Here is a 16,327-nt window from a genome sequence, read left to right on the forward strand (position 1 = left end):
GATGAGTGGTATTTCATAGTCGGAAGAAAACTAAATGTGAAGGCCTACAATTGGTCAACAATAACATTACAATGACCATTGTTTGTTGTGATGTTCTTTATTTCTTATGCTGCCACTCAACTCTGATAGATGGGATTACTGCTGCTTGCCGAGTATAACAGCCTGACTGAATACCGGCGAGAAATAGCTGGGAAGTTGAGAAACTTTTTTCTTTAGCATGCCATTCCTCTGGTTGATACATTTTCTGATACTGCTGGTACGTAACACACTGGTTCATCATAGTATTACAGCTATTCGATCCCTTCTCTGACGCGTTGTTGCGAATAAGCAGTGTGCACACTTAGGCCTAAGGCAGGGGCTCACTTAGTAGTAGTAGTAGTAGTAGTAGTAGTAGTAGTAGTAGTAGTAGTAGTAGTAGTAGTAGTAGTAGTAATGGTAATGATGATATGGTTTAGAATTACATTTTAGGCCTATTCCAAATTAGTCTATAGGACCACAATTCATTAAATAACTCAAAATTCAACCCGGACAAGAGACGTTTCTTAAGAAAAGCTTCTTCCTCTTCACTTTTATTAAATTCTACATTCATTTTATTCCAAATTAGCAGCGAAGAGGGGGTTTCTCCTCTGGCTTGAAGGATAAATTTGCCTGCAAATGAAATAGATTTTTCCGCCGCCAGTGTAGTGCATTGAGATTTTCCGACCCATCGGGCACTCCTAGGAAACAGATTAGTAAAAGGGCATATGGTAGTTTTTGCCTTGCGACACTCTACTATTCGACATCGCTCCCCCCACCCCGCCTCCTCTGGAAAGAGACGAAGAGTGTCCACGGATGACAACTGTCTGTGGTTTGGTCATTCCAGCTCTGGAACTTTGGACTGTTAGATCAGCAGCATAGTACTGTTCGTTAAAAGTGACGAAATTGTTCTTTTTCATTTGATCGAGTATTTAATATGATAGCATTGCTTTTAATTGCGCCATTCCTACCGACGTCATTGTAATGACATGTTCATTTCAGTTGGGAAAACCACTAGACCAGTCTTTCTGCAGTCTTTCTGAGAATGTAAAAAGGCAGGTGGAGAGTGAGTGTAGGCAAGTGGGCCTACCATTACAATGAAAATTACCTAACCCAGGCTTCATATCAGAAAAGATGTTTGGTGATTTCTCCGTCGCGTTTCTAGGGTAACGTTAAGAGCTATGCAATTTAATACAATCTTGCTCACAACGTGTACACTACCTAACCTAGAATTCTGTATATAATGCAGAATTCCGTAGCGAAGCATGGGTACATTAGCTAGTTTTATTAATATAGCTAGAGGCTGGTGGTTTCTTCAAAACAGGACAATCACTTTTTGCAACTACAAAAGTATTATTCCTATGAAAATTAATTTTTTACCTCCAGAGAATTCAAGAACTTTTTAGAGGATGAGTCATCCTCTAAAACACCAAACTGCACAGCTATGCTCATGAAAATGCAAAATAGGAAACTGCCACCAGAGTGTGAGGAGACAATGGTAGATCCAGAGCAGTGTGAATTTTCAAATTCTTGATGAGGTTTTCAGGAACATGCTGGAAATCAAGTTGTTCAGACCCAGTAAAAGCATGAAAACATACATTTGCTGACACATTAAAAACTGAGTGCTATGTAGGTTGCATGAAGCATCTCTTGAAATATTACATTTACAGCTTTGCAGCCTATATTAAGTACCATGCACATTCCATACAAACAATATCAGATTGTCATGATGTACTTTCTCAAACAACGTTACCTTCAGCAATCAGGGTTGAACTATTCGCCTTTTTACCATGAAGACAAAACAGCTTCACAGACTGCTCTTTTGAAAACGATCTAACAATGATATTTAGTGACAAAATGACTAGTAGTGTTGGCCAACTCGTCAAACAGGATCCACATTCTTTCTTTAGAGATTTTTCTTGTGTCACTTCCCTTGCAGTGTGAAATTTTCACAAACTAGACTTGCTTTGTACAGGCTTGTTCGCATACATTTTCAAAAACTATCTTAATGTAGAATTCTCTAGCTTCCATAGTGGAATTGTGGCATTGAGAAATGCTGTATGTAACTTGACTGAAAACTGTGATTTTCGATTTGATATTGCAACCAACGTTTGAGATAGAAAAATTATCTTCCTAGTAGTCTTTTGACAGTGCAGTCTCTTGTTTAATTGTACTGATGTATGTAGAGATGTGAAGAATTTACCATCAGTTATAAACAAATAGCAGTCCACGGGCATTTTGTAAATTACATTCTTATATAGATAATACCAAACAGCACATTCATTATGACAACACACAAGCGAAACTAGCCGATTGCGAATATCAGAGGAAGATACGGAAACTGCATGACCATTCTGACCAGCAGTTTGCCTACCCAACAGCATGTGAAAAATTATGATGCATTTCTTAAAACAAATTCATATTTTACCGTATTCACTTTTGGAGTACGTCATTATGTAGAATAATTTCTTGTATATGAAACACAAATTAAAACAAATTTTCTAGACATGATATAGGCTTTTGGGCTTATGCCGTGTCAAGTAAACAAGAGGAAACTCTTTACATTTCCCCGAGAACTTTGCTCCGTGTCTTCAGAAGAAAATCTCGACTTCACAAGGAAAACTTCTACATTATTGTAGATTATTCGTGTATATATGGTAATACAAATTATGGTGGAACCTCGATATCTTGAATCACCTCAGGAGCTAAATTTTATTTCAAGTTTTCAGAGTTTTGAAATATAGAGCATATATAGTGCACAATTGATTCATGTGTATCTATGTACGGGCTTATACTAAATACATTTTTTTTTTTTGATATTGGCTATACATCGCACCGACACAGATAGATCTTATAACGATGATGGGATAGGAAAGGACTAGGAGTTGGAAGCAGCCATGGCCTTAAGGTACAGCCCCAGCATTTGCCTGGGGTGAAAATGGGAAACTACGGAAAACCATCTTCAGGGCTGCCGACAGTGGGATTCGAACCCACGATCTCCCGGATGCAAGCTCACAGCCGTGCGCCTCTAACCACACGGCCAACTCGCCTGGTACATTATTTTTAACAGTATTTAAACATATACTAACAAACTCGTATTTTACGGCATCGCTTTCATTATGACCCTTATTAAAGTAACTACATACAGTAGTGAAACAAGAAACATACCTCCGTTAACACCTTTGGAAAAAAATCATTAGTCTTTTCTGTTATTTACTGTTAAACTTCTTTTCTGCCACATAATTTTCGACAATGTTTGTTGCTGTGAGAAACACTGTCATTTATATTCGACTGACTGTATGTAGGTTCTAAATCACACAGCCAAGATTCGTAAATGGAGCTTGTCATCCATGACTTCCAGGGTTGCTTTCGTACGTGACCGGTAATGAAGTCACACCCGAAAAAATAACGATGCTTCGCCGATTTTCCGATCACTAGAAGTTTGTTTTTCGGTTCCCGTCATATTAGCTCCCAGCATCATTGTAAACCTTCCCTACTTGTTAACTGTTCCTCGCAAACTAAAAATACTGTACTGCACAGTCAATGTTGTATAAAATTCGAGTTATAGAGTATTTTTTGCTTCAAGGGAGAAAACGTTTGCTTCAGGAAATCGAGAAATTAGTGTAACCAAATTTCGGGTAATAAAGAAATAAATATACATGCAGAATAGGACAAACGGCCAGGAAATTAAAGTTACTTTCAGATACTGCAAATTTGAGTAATAGAGGTTCGAGATATCGAGGTTCGACTGTATAATATATATTACATAATAAAACCAGTTGTGCACATCGACCAATAAAAGGTTTACAAGATTCACAATGCAGTGTTGCTGCTTTCAATTTAAAGATTTCAACATCATGGTCTTCAGCCCATGTTTATAGTGAAGTAAATAATAAATACAGTATAAGTGAAACAGCGTTCTGTCATAAAATAATATTCAGAAGGCAGGGAAATGACAAAATCTTGAGGTTTTCAACAATAAGGAATTATTGATACATATAATACTGTGCTCTATAACTGGTAATGAGGGAATGGTTTAGGAAATGTCCCCCCAAAATAAAGATTGGCCGAAAAATCAAAACAAATTGCCTGCGTTTCGCTGACGATTTAGCATTACTAGCAGTGGACATAAAAGAAGCAGAAACTCAGATATCAGAACTTCAAAACATTGCAAATAAAATTGGCCTCAAAATATCATTTGAAAAAACAGAAATTATGCCCCAAAAACCAACACAACTAAAAGAAGTTACCATAAATGGTAATGAAATCAAAATAGTAACTCAATTTAAATATCTTGGAGAAGTAATAACACATAACCTAAATGAAAAAATCTCAATCCAAACAAGAACAAATAGATTAGCTAAAGCACAAAAATTAAAATGGGATATCAAAAAAAGAAATGTCTATCAATAAATGCAAAAATAAACCAGTACAACACAGTTATAAAACCGGAAGTTACATATGCAGCAGAAACACTTTCACCTGAATAAACAATCCAAGACTGACAGACTTCAGAAAATTGAAAGGAGGATTGGAAGAACCTGCATCAACAAAAAATACCAAAAGGATAGACAGTGGCGGTTAATACCTAACAAAGTCGTGTACAAAGAGCTAGAACCCATTACAGATACTATGCGTAACAGGAGACTGGAATTCTTTGGACATATCATGAAGATGCAGGATTCGAGACTTCTGAAACAACTAGTACAACACCATCTCGTCTCAAAAAATACCACAACAGGATGTAAATAGATCAGAGAAGTAAGAGAGGATCTGAAGGAAATAGGCCTTACAATAGAAAACACCACAAATAAGATAAAACTGAATACAAAACTCAAGAATACAAACCTCCGCTTTACCCTTACACAAAACAAACCAACAACACGCATATTTTCAACTGAGGAAAGGGCACGAAGATTGGAGCGTCTGAAGAAGTACTGGGAGGACCGCAAAGCCCGAACAATCCCTTCATAGAGACCTGAACGACAGACCGACTAAAGTGATCCTATGTGGTCATAAAAGAAGAATAAGAAGAAGAAGAAGATAACACTTTAAAATTTAAGATGAATTCAAAAAAAGACATTTTGCTAAATTTTGGCTTCTGGTAATCACATACAAGCCTTCCGGTAACTCTTAAATTATAAATTCAGTATAACACTCCTACAGACAAAGAGTAAACTTAAGTCTATAACAAAATACATTACTCAATTCAATGAGAGATATTTTTAAGAAATACACTGGGGGATAAAGTGGAGCAATGATAGACTTTACACTTTTGAACAGTCAAGGAAAAAACAATAATTCACATTCTTAAATCTGCAAAACTTGAGTTGATATAACCAGAGAATGTACTTACCTGGGGATCAGAAGTGTTCAACTTGAGACTAGTATAGTCTGGCCTAGGAATAGTAATCACCGTAACTTTATACGGTATTGGAAGGTGAGACGTCAGTGATGCATCGATTTCTGTAGCAGGTGTGTGCACTGGTACAGGTTTGAAAGGCAATTCCAAAAGTCTCCTGAAATCTACATCACTGTTGCCCCTCCCACTGTCCACTAGTTGACTAACACTAGACAGGTCTTGAGATTTTAACCTTAAATCTGTGTCACCAAAAGGAATTGCTGTCCGAAGGTCTAGATCAGATTTATTTCCCTGCCTAAGGTCAATATCACTGTTTTCCAGTTCCTTTCGGGACAAAATGTTCCTGAAGTCTATATCACTGCTGCTGTATGCATCAGTATGACCAGTCACATTTGAATTAGATGTTTCTGATGTAATTGCATTACTGTAAATACTAGTGAAAGTTGGAGCATGTGAACTCCCACCACTACTCCGCCGTGAAGATACGCTTCCAATATGATGTCTATGTCGTGGATCATGGATTCTTCTGGGATCATTTCTTCTAGACTGACCAGACTCTAATGATGTTGGAGATGACAACGTGTTTATAGAAGAGGAAGCAGTAACAGTCACAGAAGGAAGAGCAGCTATGACATCAGCACCTAGACAAGTTGGAGCACCTGCTGTAACCAGAGGGTTGTTCTGACTCCTGTTGCGAGGATCACGAGACAGGCGAGGATCACGTGCTGTACTCAAATTGCTTGGCTGAAGAGGATTCGGTCTAGTTTGGAAAGAAATAATTTATTATTAGGACAAGTGAAAGAATACACATTGGTAAGGGGTAAATAGGGTTGTGTTCTAAAAATTATAATTTTCTTCAATGCATTATTCACCTTTAAATGCTTTGTTTAAACTATTACTTCAAAGATGAAAACAAGTTCTTCTCTCTCTGTTATGATTATGCTGTCAGACTAAATCATAAATGGAGTGTGTCAGTTGCAGGAGGTTCAAAAAATTTAAAAAAATATATCCTATTCTGAATAAATTAAAATAATGATAGGAATATCACAATTTTTCTACAAATTAGAGTGAGTGAGCAACTAAGCAACTAAAATCATAAGATAATGCTTCAGCTAATAGTAGGGATAGGAACATGCTGGCTGCAGACGATGGCAAATGAATCATTATGGAGAATCACAGAATAATAATAATAATAATAATAATAATAATAATAATAATAATAATAATAATAACAACAACCTAATGTTATTGGCTTTACGTCCCCCTAACTACTTTTATGGTTTTCGGAGATGCTGAGGTGCCAGAATTTAATCACACAAGAGTTTTTAATGTGCCAATATATCTACAGACACGAGGCTGACATATCTGAGCACCTTCAAATACTACTGGACTGAGCCAGGTTCGAAACTGCCAAGATGAGGTCAGAACGCCAGCGCCTCAACCATCTTAGCCACTCGGCCCGTCTGAAGAATCAAAGATCCCAGATGAAGTCTGTTCTACTTTCACTTAGTCCAGTATACATTTTCATATCAAACTGTAGTCATAACATAGTCTGATACCAATGCTGCATGTAAGAGAGAATAGAATAATGTTATTGGTTTTACGTCCTACTAAATACATTTTATAAGGGTTTTTGGACTCATAACGTTTCTCAGAATCTACCAATTTAAGTAGTTATTACCTCCAAAGAAAGCGCTTGATCCACTGAGTGTTTTCTAGACCAAAACAAACTGCGTACCTCAATTAGAACGAAAGATAGGATTGCTTCAATGAGAAAAAATGTTGAAGAAATGAGGTGTCAAATTGAATGTGCACTCATAAATTTCCTCAGAAACAACCAATTTGAATAGTTAAGAGCTGAAATGAAAGAGCTTGATCCAATGAGTGTTCTTAGGCTAGAACGAACTCCATATCTCAATTAGAACCAAAGATATATTGCTTCAAAGAGACAAAAAAATTTAAAAATCAAATAATTTGAGGAAGGCAGAAGTTGAGCGATTTATAGTACCTGATGACAAATCTGTGCATGAAAACCTTTCAGTTTAAAAAAAAAAATGAAGGAAATCGACCGGATAGCATGGCCAGACTGACTGACTTTAGTTTTCAAAATTTTTTTTAAATATATAGATTACACACTAGGCCTACTCTTTTGGACTGTTACAAATACTTCTTTATTGGACCAGGATATTTTAGGATTTTAATGCCATTACAGTTACAGAAGAATGCTGAAGCCGAGATTGGTAGATCAAATCATGAATGAAGAGGCAGTGGATCAAAATGGTGAGAGGAGAACAATTTTGTGACATTTGACCGGAAGAAGAGATAGAATGATAGGACACATCGTAAGACACCGGGACATGTTCAGTTAGTTTTTGAGGGAAGTGTAGGTGGTAAAAACAGTAGGGGTAGACCAAGATATGAACATGACAAATGGATTGGAATAGATGTAGAATGTAGTAGTTATATAGAAATGAAAAGGACAGCACAGGATAGGGTGGCATGGACTGCTGCATCAAACCAGCCTATGGGCTGATGATCCAAACAACAATACTGCAGATTTATGAATATCCAAGCTGTAAGAATGTGAATTATCCAATAAACACTTCTAAATCTCATTAGAATCATAGGTACATCTTCATTATTGGTCTTGTTTAGTACTACACCTCTTATCTTCAAACCATTAACCCCTCAAGCCAGCAATTTAATCCAGAGCTGCCTCACTTCTCAGACAGTATTTAAGTTGAAGCTCAGCAGAGGTTTAGACACCATCAAGTTAAAGAATGAATAATGTTCAATCTACGAAATGTAATGTAATGAACATTTTAGGAATAAATACTGAGCAATGTTTTTGAGCAATATATGTGACGGGTGCTGTTCAGGGATGTCCATAATCACATGCAATATTTATAAAAATATATAATTTGGGTAATTTCCAATTTTGAAATTTGTTTCTGGTATATTTACAAAGAAAGCAACATATTTACATGATAATACTCAACCTAAATATACACACAGGTACTAAAAGGAAGTTTCTTTTGCATTTACATGTTTATTTTTGTTTGAATCTCTTTGAAACAAAACTAAAGACAGCCCAACTTCACAGTCCGGACACCAGTATATTGTGTCCTTTCATTTGTTCTTTTGTGCCTTACATGCAGTACATTTTCATTGGGGCCTAACTTTAGATCCAGTTGGCAGAAATTTTCTCATTAACATGCCTTTCCACTAGCATTGCTGGTGGGGTGTTTATTGAGGGGTGTCCAGAATTATGTGCAGATATTTGTGGCCTACGAGTCAGTATAATTGATTTTACCAAATCCAGTTTTTATGCCAGATTGTCAGAGGACTGTTTCTTTGAAAACAAAATGTATGAATTGTGTATTGACATATTCGAGAAAAGCTTAAACAGTTTTATATACCACTTTTGTGATCTTTTCCATTCCACTATGTCATTTGGTCCTTCTTGTCTACTCATCCCATACAGGACATTCAAAAATGCATTTTGGTTTCTCAATTTCCTTTCCCCTAATTGTTTTGTGGACCATTTCATTGCTTTGACATGTTGAAATGAAGGAGATATCCCTCTTATCCTTCCATTTCAACACTATCACTCCATTGCTTTCACAGCAATGGCTTCGCCCTTCTTTAGCTTTTTACGTCTGACTGAATCCAGAACATTCTTTCTATTCAGTCTGAGGGTGCCAGCAACATTTATGGCCTTTTCTTTCAAAAGAACAATTATAATAATTTTCCATCTACAGCGTGTGGTATTAGTGGCTCACATGGTGCGACTACAATTTTAGAGCTCTTCAAATTATCAGGTACCTCAATTGAAAGTGTGATATCTGTGTGAGCCCTACTGTAAACAATAAATGACCACAGGTACCCTGAAGAGGATTCACAAACCTCAAAAGTTTTGATTCTGAAGTTTGTAGCCTATAGGGGAATATAAATTTTTATTCCAAGTCTGCCTTTCCAGAATGTAAGGGACTCGTACACAGAAATATTTTTCGTGGGGATGTAGGCCGTTTGAAAATTTCCATTTATAATTTCGAGGAAAGGTTGAATTTTGAAAAGCTTTATAAGTACCGTGTATGTATCCCATGTAGAATTATCAACAGAATGTAAATATCGCAAGATGAGTTCAAACCTGTCTCTTGCCATTGTTTTAGGGAATGTAGGGTTTTCTAAAAATTCATCCCTGATGAAATAGCCCTTCAGGGTGGGTTTCTGACCCCATGAACATTACAAGCCCCAACAACAAATAAATTTTCTCCCCTGTCACTGGCTTCCAGTTCCGGTCGGGCGACCTTGGTTTCAAGGGCACGCCAAGTATACACTTTGCCACGTACCTATTTCTTTCTCGAACAATTAGGTCAATCACTTTGTCATCGAAAAAAAGCAGTAAAGCATCTACAACAGATGCAAAATGCTTTCTTGTACCTGGCACAACCGTGAAGAGGATCTTTTGTGTGCTTGTGACGACATCTACCTGTCGCAACCACTGAACAACGGACGAAGTTATTATGGCTGAAGCTATTTCTTCTTTATCTGCGCTGTCTGCTACATCTCCAGTAACCTCTTGCTGTGCATAGTCACTCTCCGTATCACCACCAAAAATATTGTTTCCCGATACATCACTTCCACTACGGTTATCAGTCAAACCAATAATCTCCGTGCCCGTAAGACAACGAGGCGGCTCAGCCATTCCTCTGCGACTGAGTAGCCACTAGCCTGCGAAGCAAAAAAATATCCGCGCACTATTTGCTTTCGGTGCTTCCCTTTCATAAGTGGCAAGAATTTTCAAGTTATATATAGTTCACAAAATATTCTCGAGATAGCAGGAAAGGACGCGATACATTTTAAAGCAAATATCTTGAAACTCAATAGACCGCATCACATGTTCTATCCCTTATCGATATGATTCAAAAGCAACAGATATCAATCAATTTTGTATTAGTTCTAATTATGAAACAGAGATGGCATGAAAGTAACTTCTCGATTCATAAGGTGAAAACAAATCCCGCGAAGCAGCAGTGTTAATGAGTAAAAGGTATTCTAACTTCCGCCTGCACCAGCCGCTTGTGTCACATCGAACCGGTTGAATGAGTAGAGTCCCATGGACGTGATATGTACGTCGAACTGGCCTGATTGGTTAAAAGCAGAGTCTAACCATTGTCATCTTGCTCTCCCTCTGCTCCTCTTGATTTTAAACAAGCTTCATTAGAAACAACTGACATGAAACATGGATGTGCCCAATCCTAGGAAAAATTACACCTGATTCTCCAAAAAGCATGGAACAATCTTTATTAGGGGAGCAGATCTAAAGAATATGAGGATATTGTCCTATGTGAATAAGATAGAGTGACTACAACCAGATGATGTTGAACAGATTAACCCATTATACAGTACTCTAGCAGTAATGCTGCAGTCAAGAGCTGAAGGGATCGACAATGAAATGAGCAAGAGCAAAACCAGGTAAAGCGAGACAACGGATTTGAAGTATTAGTGTTAAGAACACCTCCGTGATCATACAAAAGTATTGCAATGATTTGACTGTAAATGACATTTTCCTGCAGTTTGTCAGTGAAAATATAACAACAACAACATGTAAGAAAACTGAGTATTTGCCAGAGAATGGGAAGAAGTTTGCCAGGAATTTCCCCGAAGGACCATCTGTGAAAATACTGAAATCGAGTGCAAAGAGTAAAGACTGTTGGAAGAGAAATCTGGGTTAAAAGTGGAGTTGGGCAGAACACATAGCAAGAATGGATCCCATGAAGTGGACAGGGGTGATAATTGAAAGGTACCCCAGAGATGGACAGCGCGAGGTAGCGGATATCCTTCAGCCAGGTGGTCTGATGTCCTGAAATGGGTTGTGGTAAGAGGACTGCACGTGACAGAGGAGTTTGGAAGAACTTGCGGGAGGCCATTGCTAAGGAGGTGATTGAATAAGCTAGAATAGAGCAGAATGAAACAAAACAAAAACATAAACAAAACAGAATTCCCCTATAGTAATTTAGATACAGTCATCATCATTATCATCGATTTTCCGCTCCAGCAAGCCGGGGGCGGGCGTTTACGAGCCTTTTCCAGTTCGTCTCGTCCATTCACCACTGATGTTCTACCTTTTGATGCCAATTTACATAATTTAGATATGGTAACAAAATAATTTTTTTAAAAACTTGGTTTGTTATGTATGTTACAATAAATGTACATCAGCTTATTCTCGAGATGGCAGGAAAGAATGCGATACCTTTTAAAGCAAATACATTGGAACTAAATGGAGCGCGTCATATGTTCTATCCCTTATTGATTTGATTCAAAAGCAACAGATATCAAATAGCATATACAGTATAGCTACTCATGAAACGATTTTGATTTATAGGAAGTAGAATGAGAAGAAAGATGGAAGGACACTTAGACGAATTGCAATAAGGCTTTAGAAACTGAAAATGAACATTGGACCCCATCTTCAGTACGAGAGAGATGACTGAAAAGCAATGGGGATGTGCAAGAGAAATGGTGATGACTAGGCCCCGGATGCTGATCTCATGTCATCTTTTTATTGAGTGGCGAGGTGCAATGCTCCAATATATACAGACTCTGTTCCTGGCACCTCGACTCCAAATACACTGACTGACAGAGCAAATGCAACACCAAGGAGGAGTGGTTCGAAAGGGATGAAAGTTGGGGAAAAAACAGTCGGCACGGAAGAATAATTGATGTTTATTTCAAACCGATATGCAGGTTACACAATGCGCACGGCATCGACTCAGTAGGATGTAGGCCACCGCGAGCGGCGATGCACGCAGAAACACGTCGAGGTACAGAGTCAATAAGAGTGCGGATGGTGTCCTGAGGGATGGTTCTCCATTCTCTGTCAACCATTTGCCACAGTTGGTCGTCCGTACGAGGCTGGGGCAGAGTTTGCAAACGGCGTCCAATGAGATCCCACACGTGTTCGATTGGTGAGAGATCCGGAGAGTACGCTGGCCACGGAAGCATCTGTACACCTCGTAGAGCCTGTTGGGAGATGCGAGCAGTGTGTGGGCGGGCATTATCCTGCTGAAACAGAGCATTGGGCAGCCCCTGAAGGTACGGGAGTGCCACCGGCCGCAGCACATGCTGCATGTAGCGGTGGGCATTTAACGTGCCTTGAATACGCACTAGAGGTTGACGGCGGCCTGGCATTCTTAGCTATACACGTGTCCTGTGGCACACGACAACACGTTCTACAATGACTGTCGGCTGAGAAATCACGGTACGAAGTGGGCCATTCGCCAACGCCGTGTCCCATTTATCGTTCGCTACGTGCGCAGCACAGCGGCGCATTTCACATCATGAGCATACCTCAGTGACGTCAGTCTACCCTGCAATTGGCATAAAGTTCTGACCACTCCTTCTTGGTGTTGCATTTGCTCTGTCAGTCAGTGTATATCCTTTTTATTTTGAATGAATGACCGAAGCAATAGTTTCGCACCCATGAGCGGATGACAGCTGTCACAGTTCTTTCATGATGCAGACTTCATACAATTGCTTCTCCAGGAAACAAGGTATTTGGGACTGGAATGACTGGAATGTTACCTGGAGTTGCTAAGACTTCTCTGACACCTATAGCTGTAAACGTTAGGGTGGAAGGGGAAGGTGAACAGTATTACCTCAGTTTCACACAGTTCATATTGTGCAGTACTTGGAAGCAGTCAAGAACCAATTTGAAAATGTCTGAAATTAAACCACACGTTTCAGTTCATTTAAAATGAATAGTAGCCGAGTTTGGTGATAGTGTGTTTTCTACTGATAGAAGCAAACTAAATTGTAAAGCTCGCATCCGGGAGATAGTGGGTTCGAACCCCACTGTCTGTAGCCCTGAAGATGGTTTTCCGTGGTTTCCCATTTTCACACCAGGCCAATGCTGGGGCTGTACCTTAATTAAGGCCACGGCCACTTCCTTCCCATTCCTAGGCCTTTCCTGTCCCATCGTCGCCATAAGACCCATCTGTGTCGGTGCGACGTAAAGCAAATAGCAAAAAAATGGTAAGCTGTGTGATATGCAAGTATCAGCTGAAAGAAGGTTTACTATAACGCAGCATATTGGTCGCAAGAAGCATGTGCGTACTCTTGAGCGTTCCATCAACGAAAACTGCAGTTCAGTACTTGCTACAGTACCTTATGTTGCTCCAATATGCACCAAGTCCTCACAGTTTAGTAAGGAGTTGTGCGAAGTGTTAATATCAGCACATTACGTGCATTTTTAAAAAAACACACAAACCAAGAAATACCAGAAGGGTTGACTTTACATAAGAATTTTACACCACAGTGCTAGAAATAAACATTAAAGAAAATAAGATGTAGTGCTCGTGGGAAGAACCTGTGGGTTTCTGTCGATGAGACAACTGATGCTGTGGGGTGCTATGTAGACAACGTTGTAATTGGAACATTGGAATTTGATAGACCAGGTGAAATATAGTTTTAAAAAATTAGGAGAACATGGTTTGTAATGTCTGGTATGTAACATTAATTTTGTAGATGGGGTTCCAATGGTCCTACAGCATACCTTGAGACCTTAGCTACTCAGGGTATGTCAAATCAAAGTTATACTCCAACTGTAGGCGTAGCCATGCATTAAACTGTCAGATGACCCCTCAAAACGAAGTGAATAGTGGTGCATCCGTGTGTCGTTGTGAGGTACACAGACTACTGCGGTCACATGAGCACATTGTACGTAAGCCAGCACATCCCACGAGACATCTTAACGAGGTTCAAGTTGCAAGGGCCGTCACTCTGATCCAGGAAGGATGGACTTTTCGTCGTGTTGCTGTGGATCTCAATGTCTCTCCATCAGTTATTCAATGCATGTGGAATCACTACGAGATAGGCCAGTTCACAAGGAGGGTTGGACAAGGTCGTGGACACATGAAAACCCCACAGGATGACCGATATCTGACCATCTGTGCGTTGCGGCGTCGTTCAGCAACTGCTAGAGAACTGCAACAAGACCTCAGGAGGGTCACTGGAGTCACGGTGTCTGACCAGACAGTAATGAACAGGTTAAAGGAAGTGTCCTTATGACCCAGACGTCCTGTTCGAGTGACCAGTTTAACGCAGCAATATCGCACAGCTCGCGTTCTCTTTGCCCGCACCCACGTCAACTGGCAACTTCACCAATGGAGACCTGTGTTGTTCACAGACGAGTCCAGATTTCCCCTGACAAAGAGTGATGGACTTCAATGTGTATGGAGATGCCGTGGTGAGCAGTACATGCCAAATGTTGTCCAGGTAGACGACCGATTCAGACAACAGTCTGTGATGGTTTGGGGTGGCATCAGTATTGATGGCCGCACGGATCTTGTCGTCCGTGGTAAACTTACCACTGTGGGGTACATCGAGCAGATGCTGCTACAGCATGCATTGGTTGCTGCATATGGTGTTGGCCCTGAATTCATACTCATGCACGACAATGCCAGGGCTCATGTAGCGTGCATGACAAGAGCTGTCTTGCGAGAACTGGTCATTCAAGAGATGGAATGGCCAGCAGTGAGTCCCGACCTTAATCCCATTAAGCATGTGTGGGACAGGCTTGACAGAAGTGTTCGTGTGCGTCCTGTTCCACCACAGACTCTCCAAGACCTCGAACGGGCTCTCATTGAAGAATGAGACCTGATACCGCAACATGACCTCCGTCGACTTTTACGGAGCATGCCACATAGGTGCCAAGCTGTGATAAATGCTCGTGGAGGACATACACCATACTGAAGCTCTCCAACTGTGATAAGTACACCCTGGAGGACTGTTATCACTTTGTTTTCGCCCCTATTTGGACATTTCCGTTTGTGTTCTGGAAATGAACGTGAATCCATCGATGGTCTTTTGTATACTTCAATGGTAAAGAATAAAGGTTTAGTTGGTAAAATACCTGGGGGTGAGGTATTGTTTTGTGGAGCATGGGATACGTTCAAAAACATTTTCCCCTAATTTTTTGAACTGTGTACTTTTACTGACTGCCGAAGTGTTAGAAAAAGTTAATTACTCGACGATATCTAAATTGTTGATAGTACTATGTTTTGCTGTGGCCTGATGGCATAAAACATGATAATGTGCTTTTAATTTATAACTGATTGTTTATTCAGCCTGTCAAAATTAATTTATGATTTAAAAAAATGTAGAAAGAATCTGAAAAAATGAAACAACTTAATGAAAATAGAATGACATGTTTCATTCTTGAAAGATCATCAGATTCTCTCAAAGCACACATTTTTAAAAATATACAGGGTCGCCATCATCATGAACCAGCTCCAGTTTCCTGGGTGTGGTGAATGAGCGCTCTCCATTTACTACTGTCTGTGTAGATGTCTTCTTCCATAACTTGCTGCAAATACAGACCTCGTCCAGCTAGATCATTTCTAATCTGATCGATCCATCTCTTCCTTGACCAATCTCTTGATCTTTTGCCTTCGAGTTCCTCCTCGAACCACAATATAGCCGTTCTTTGTGCATCCATTCCTTTGAGGTGACCAAACCATTTCAGCCTGGCTTCGACACAGATCTCACTAAATGGTTTTTTTTTTTTCACTTGGACAAGATGGCATATCTCATCTTTTCTTATTGTGTTCCTCCTTGAAGAACTTCATTTCTACTGCTTGTAGTTTGCTGATATTTCTGTTGGTTTGGATGCAGGTTTGTAGACTGTACGTGGTAAAAATGAAATGGCGTATGGCTTTTACTGCCGGGAGTGTCCGAGGACATGTTCAGCTCGCCAGGTGCAGGTCTTTCGATTTGACTCCCGTAGGCGACCGGCGCGTCATGATGAGGATGAATTGATGATGAGGACGGCACATACACCCAGCTCCCGTGCCAGAGAAATTAACCAATGATGGTTAAAATTTCCGACCCTGCCGGGGATCGAACCCGGGACCCCTGTGACCAAAGGCCAGCACGCTAACCACTTAA

At 39.7% G+C, this 16,327-nt stretch overlaps 1 protein-coding gene across 1 annotated transcript in view; it reads right to left on the minus strand.

Moving 5' to 3' along the window:
* LOC136864085 (protein suppressor of sable) overlaps nucleotides 1-16,327 on the minus strand; it is a 274,892-nt gene that overhangs the window by 34,144 nt on the left and 224,421 nt on the right. The window contains exon 12 of the mRNA XM_067140638.2: nucleotides 5,372-6,137. Within this exon, the coding sequence (XP_066996739.2) occupies nucleotides 5,372-6,137 (766 nt within the window). The remainder of the gene's footprint in view (nucleotides 1-5,371; nucleotides 6,138-16,327) is intronic.

The sequence above is a fragment of the Anabrus simplex genome, chromosome 2 (assembly GCF_040414725.1).
Source record: "Anabrus simplex isolate iqAnaSimp1 chromosome 2, ASM4041472v1, whole genome shotgun sequence".
Lineage (NCBI taxonomy): Eukaryota > Metazoa > Arthropoda > Insecta > Orthoptera > Tettigoniidae > Anabrus > Anabrus simplex.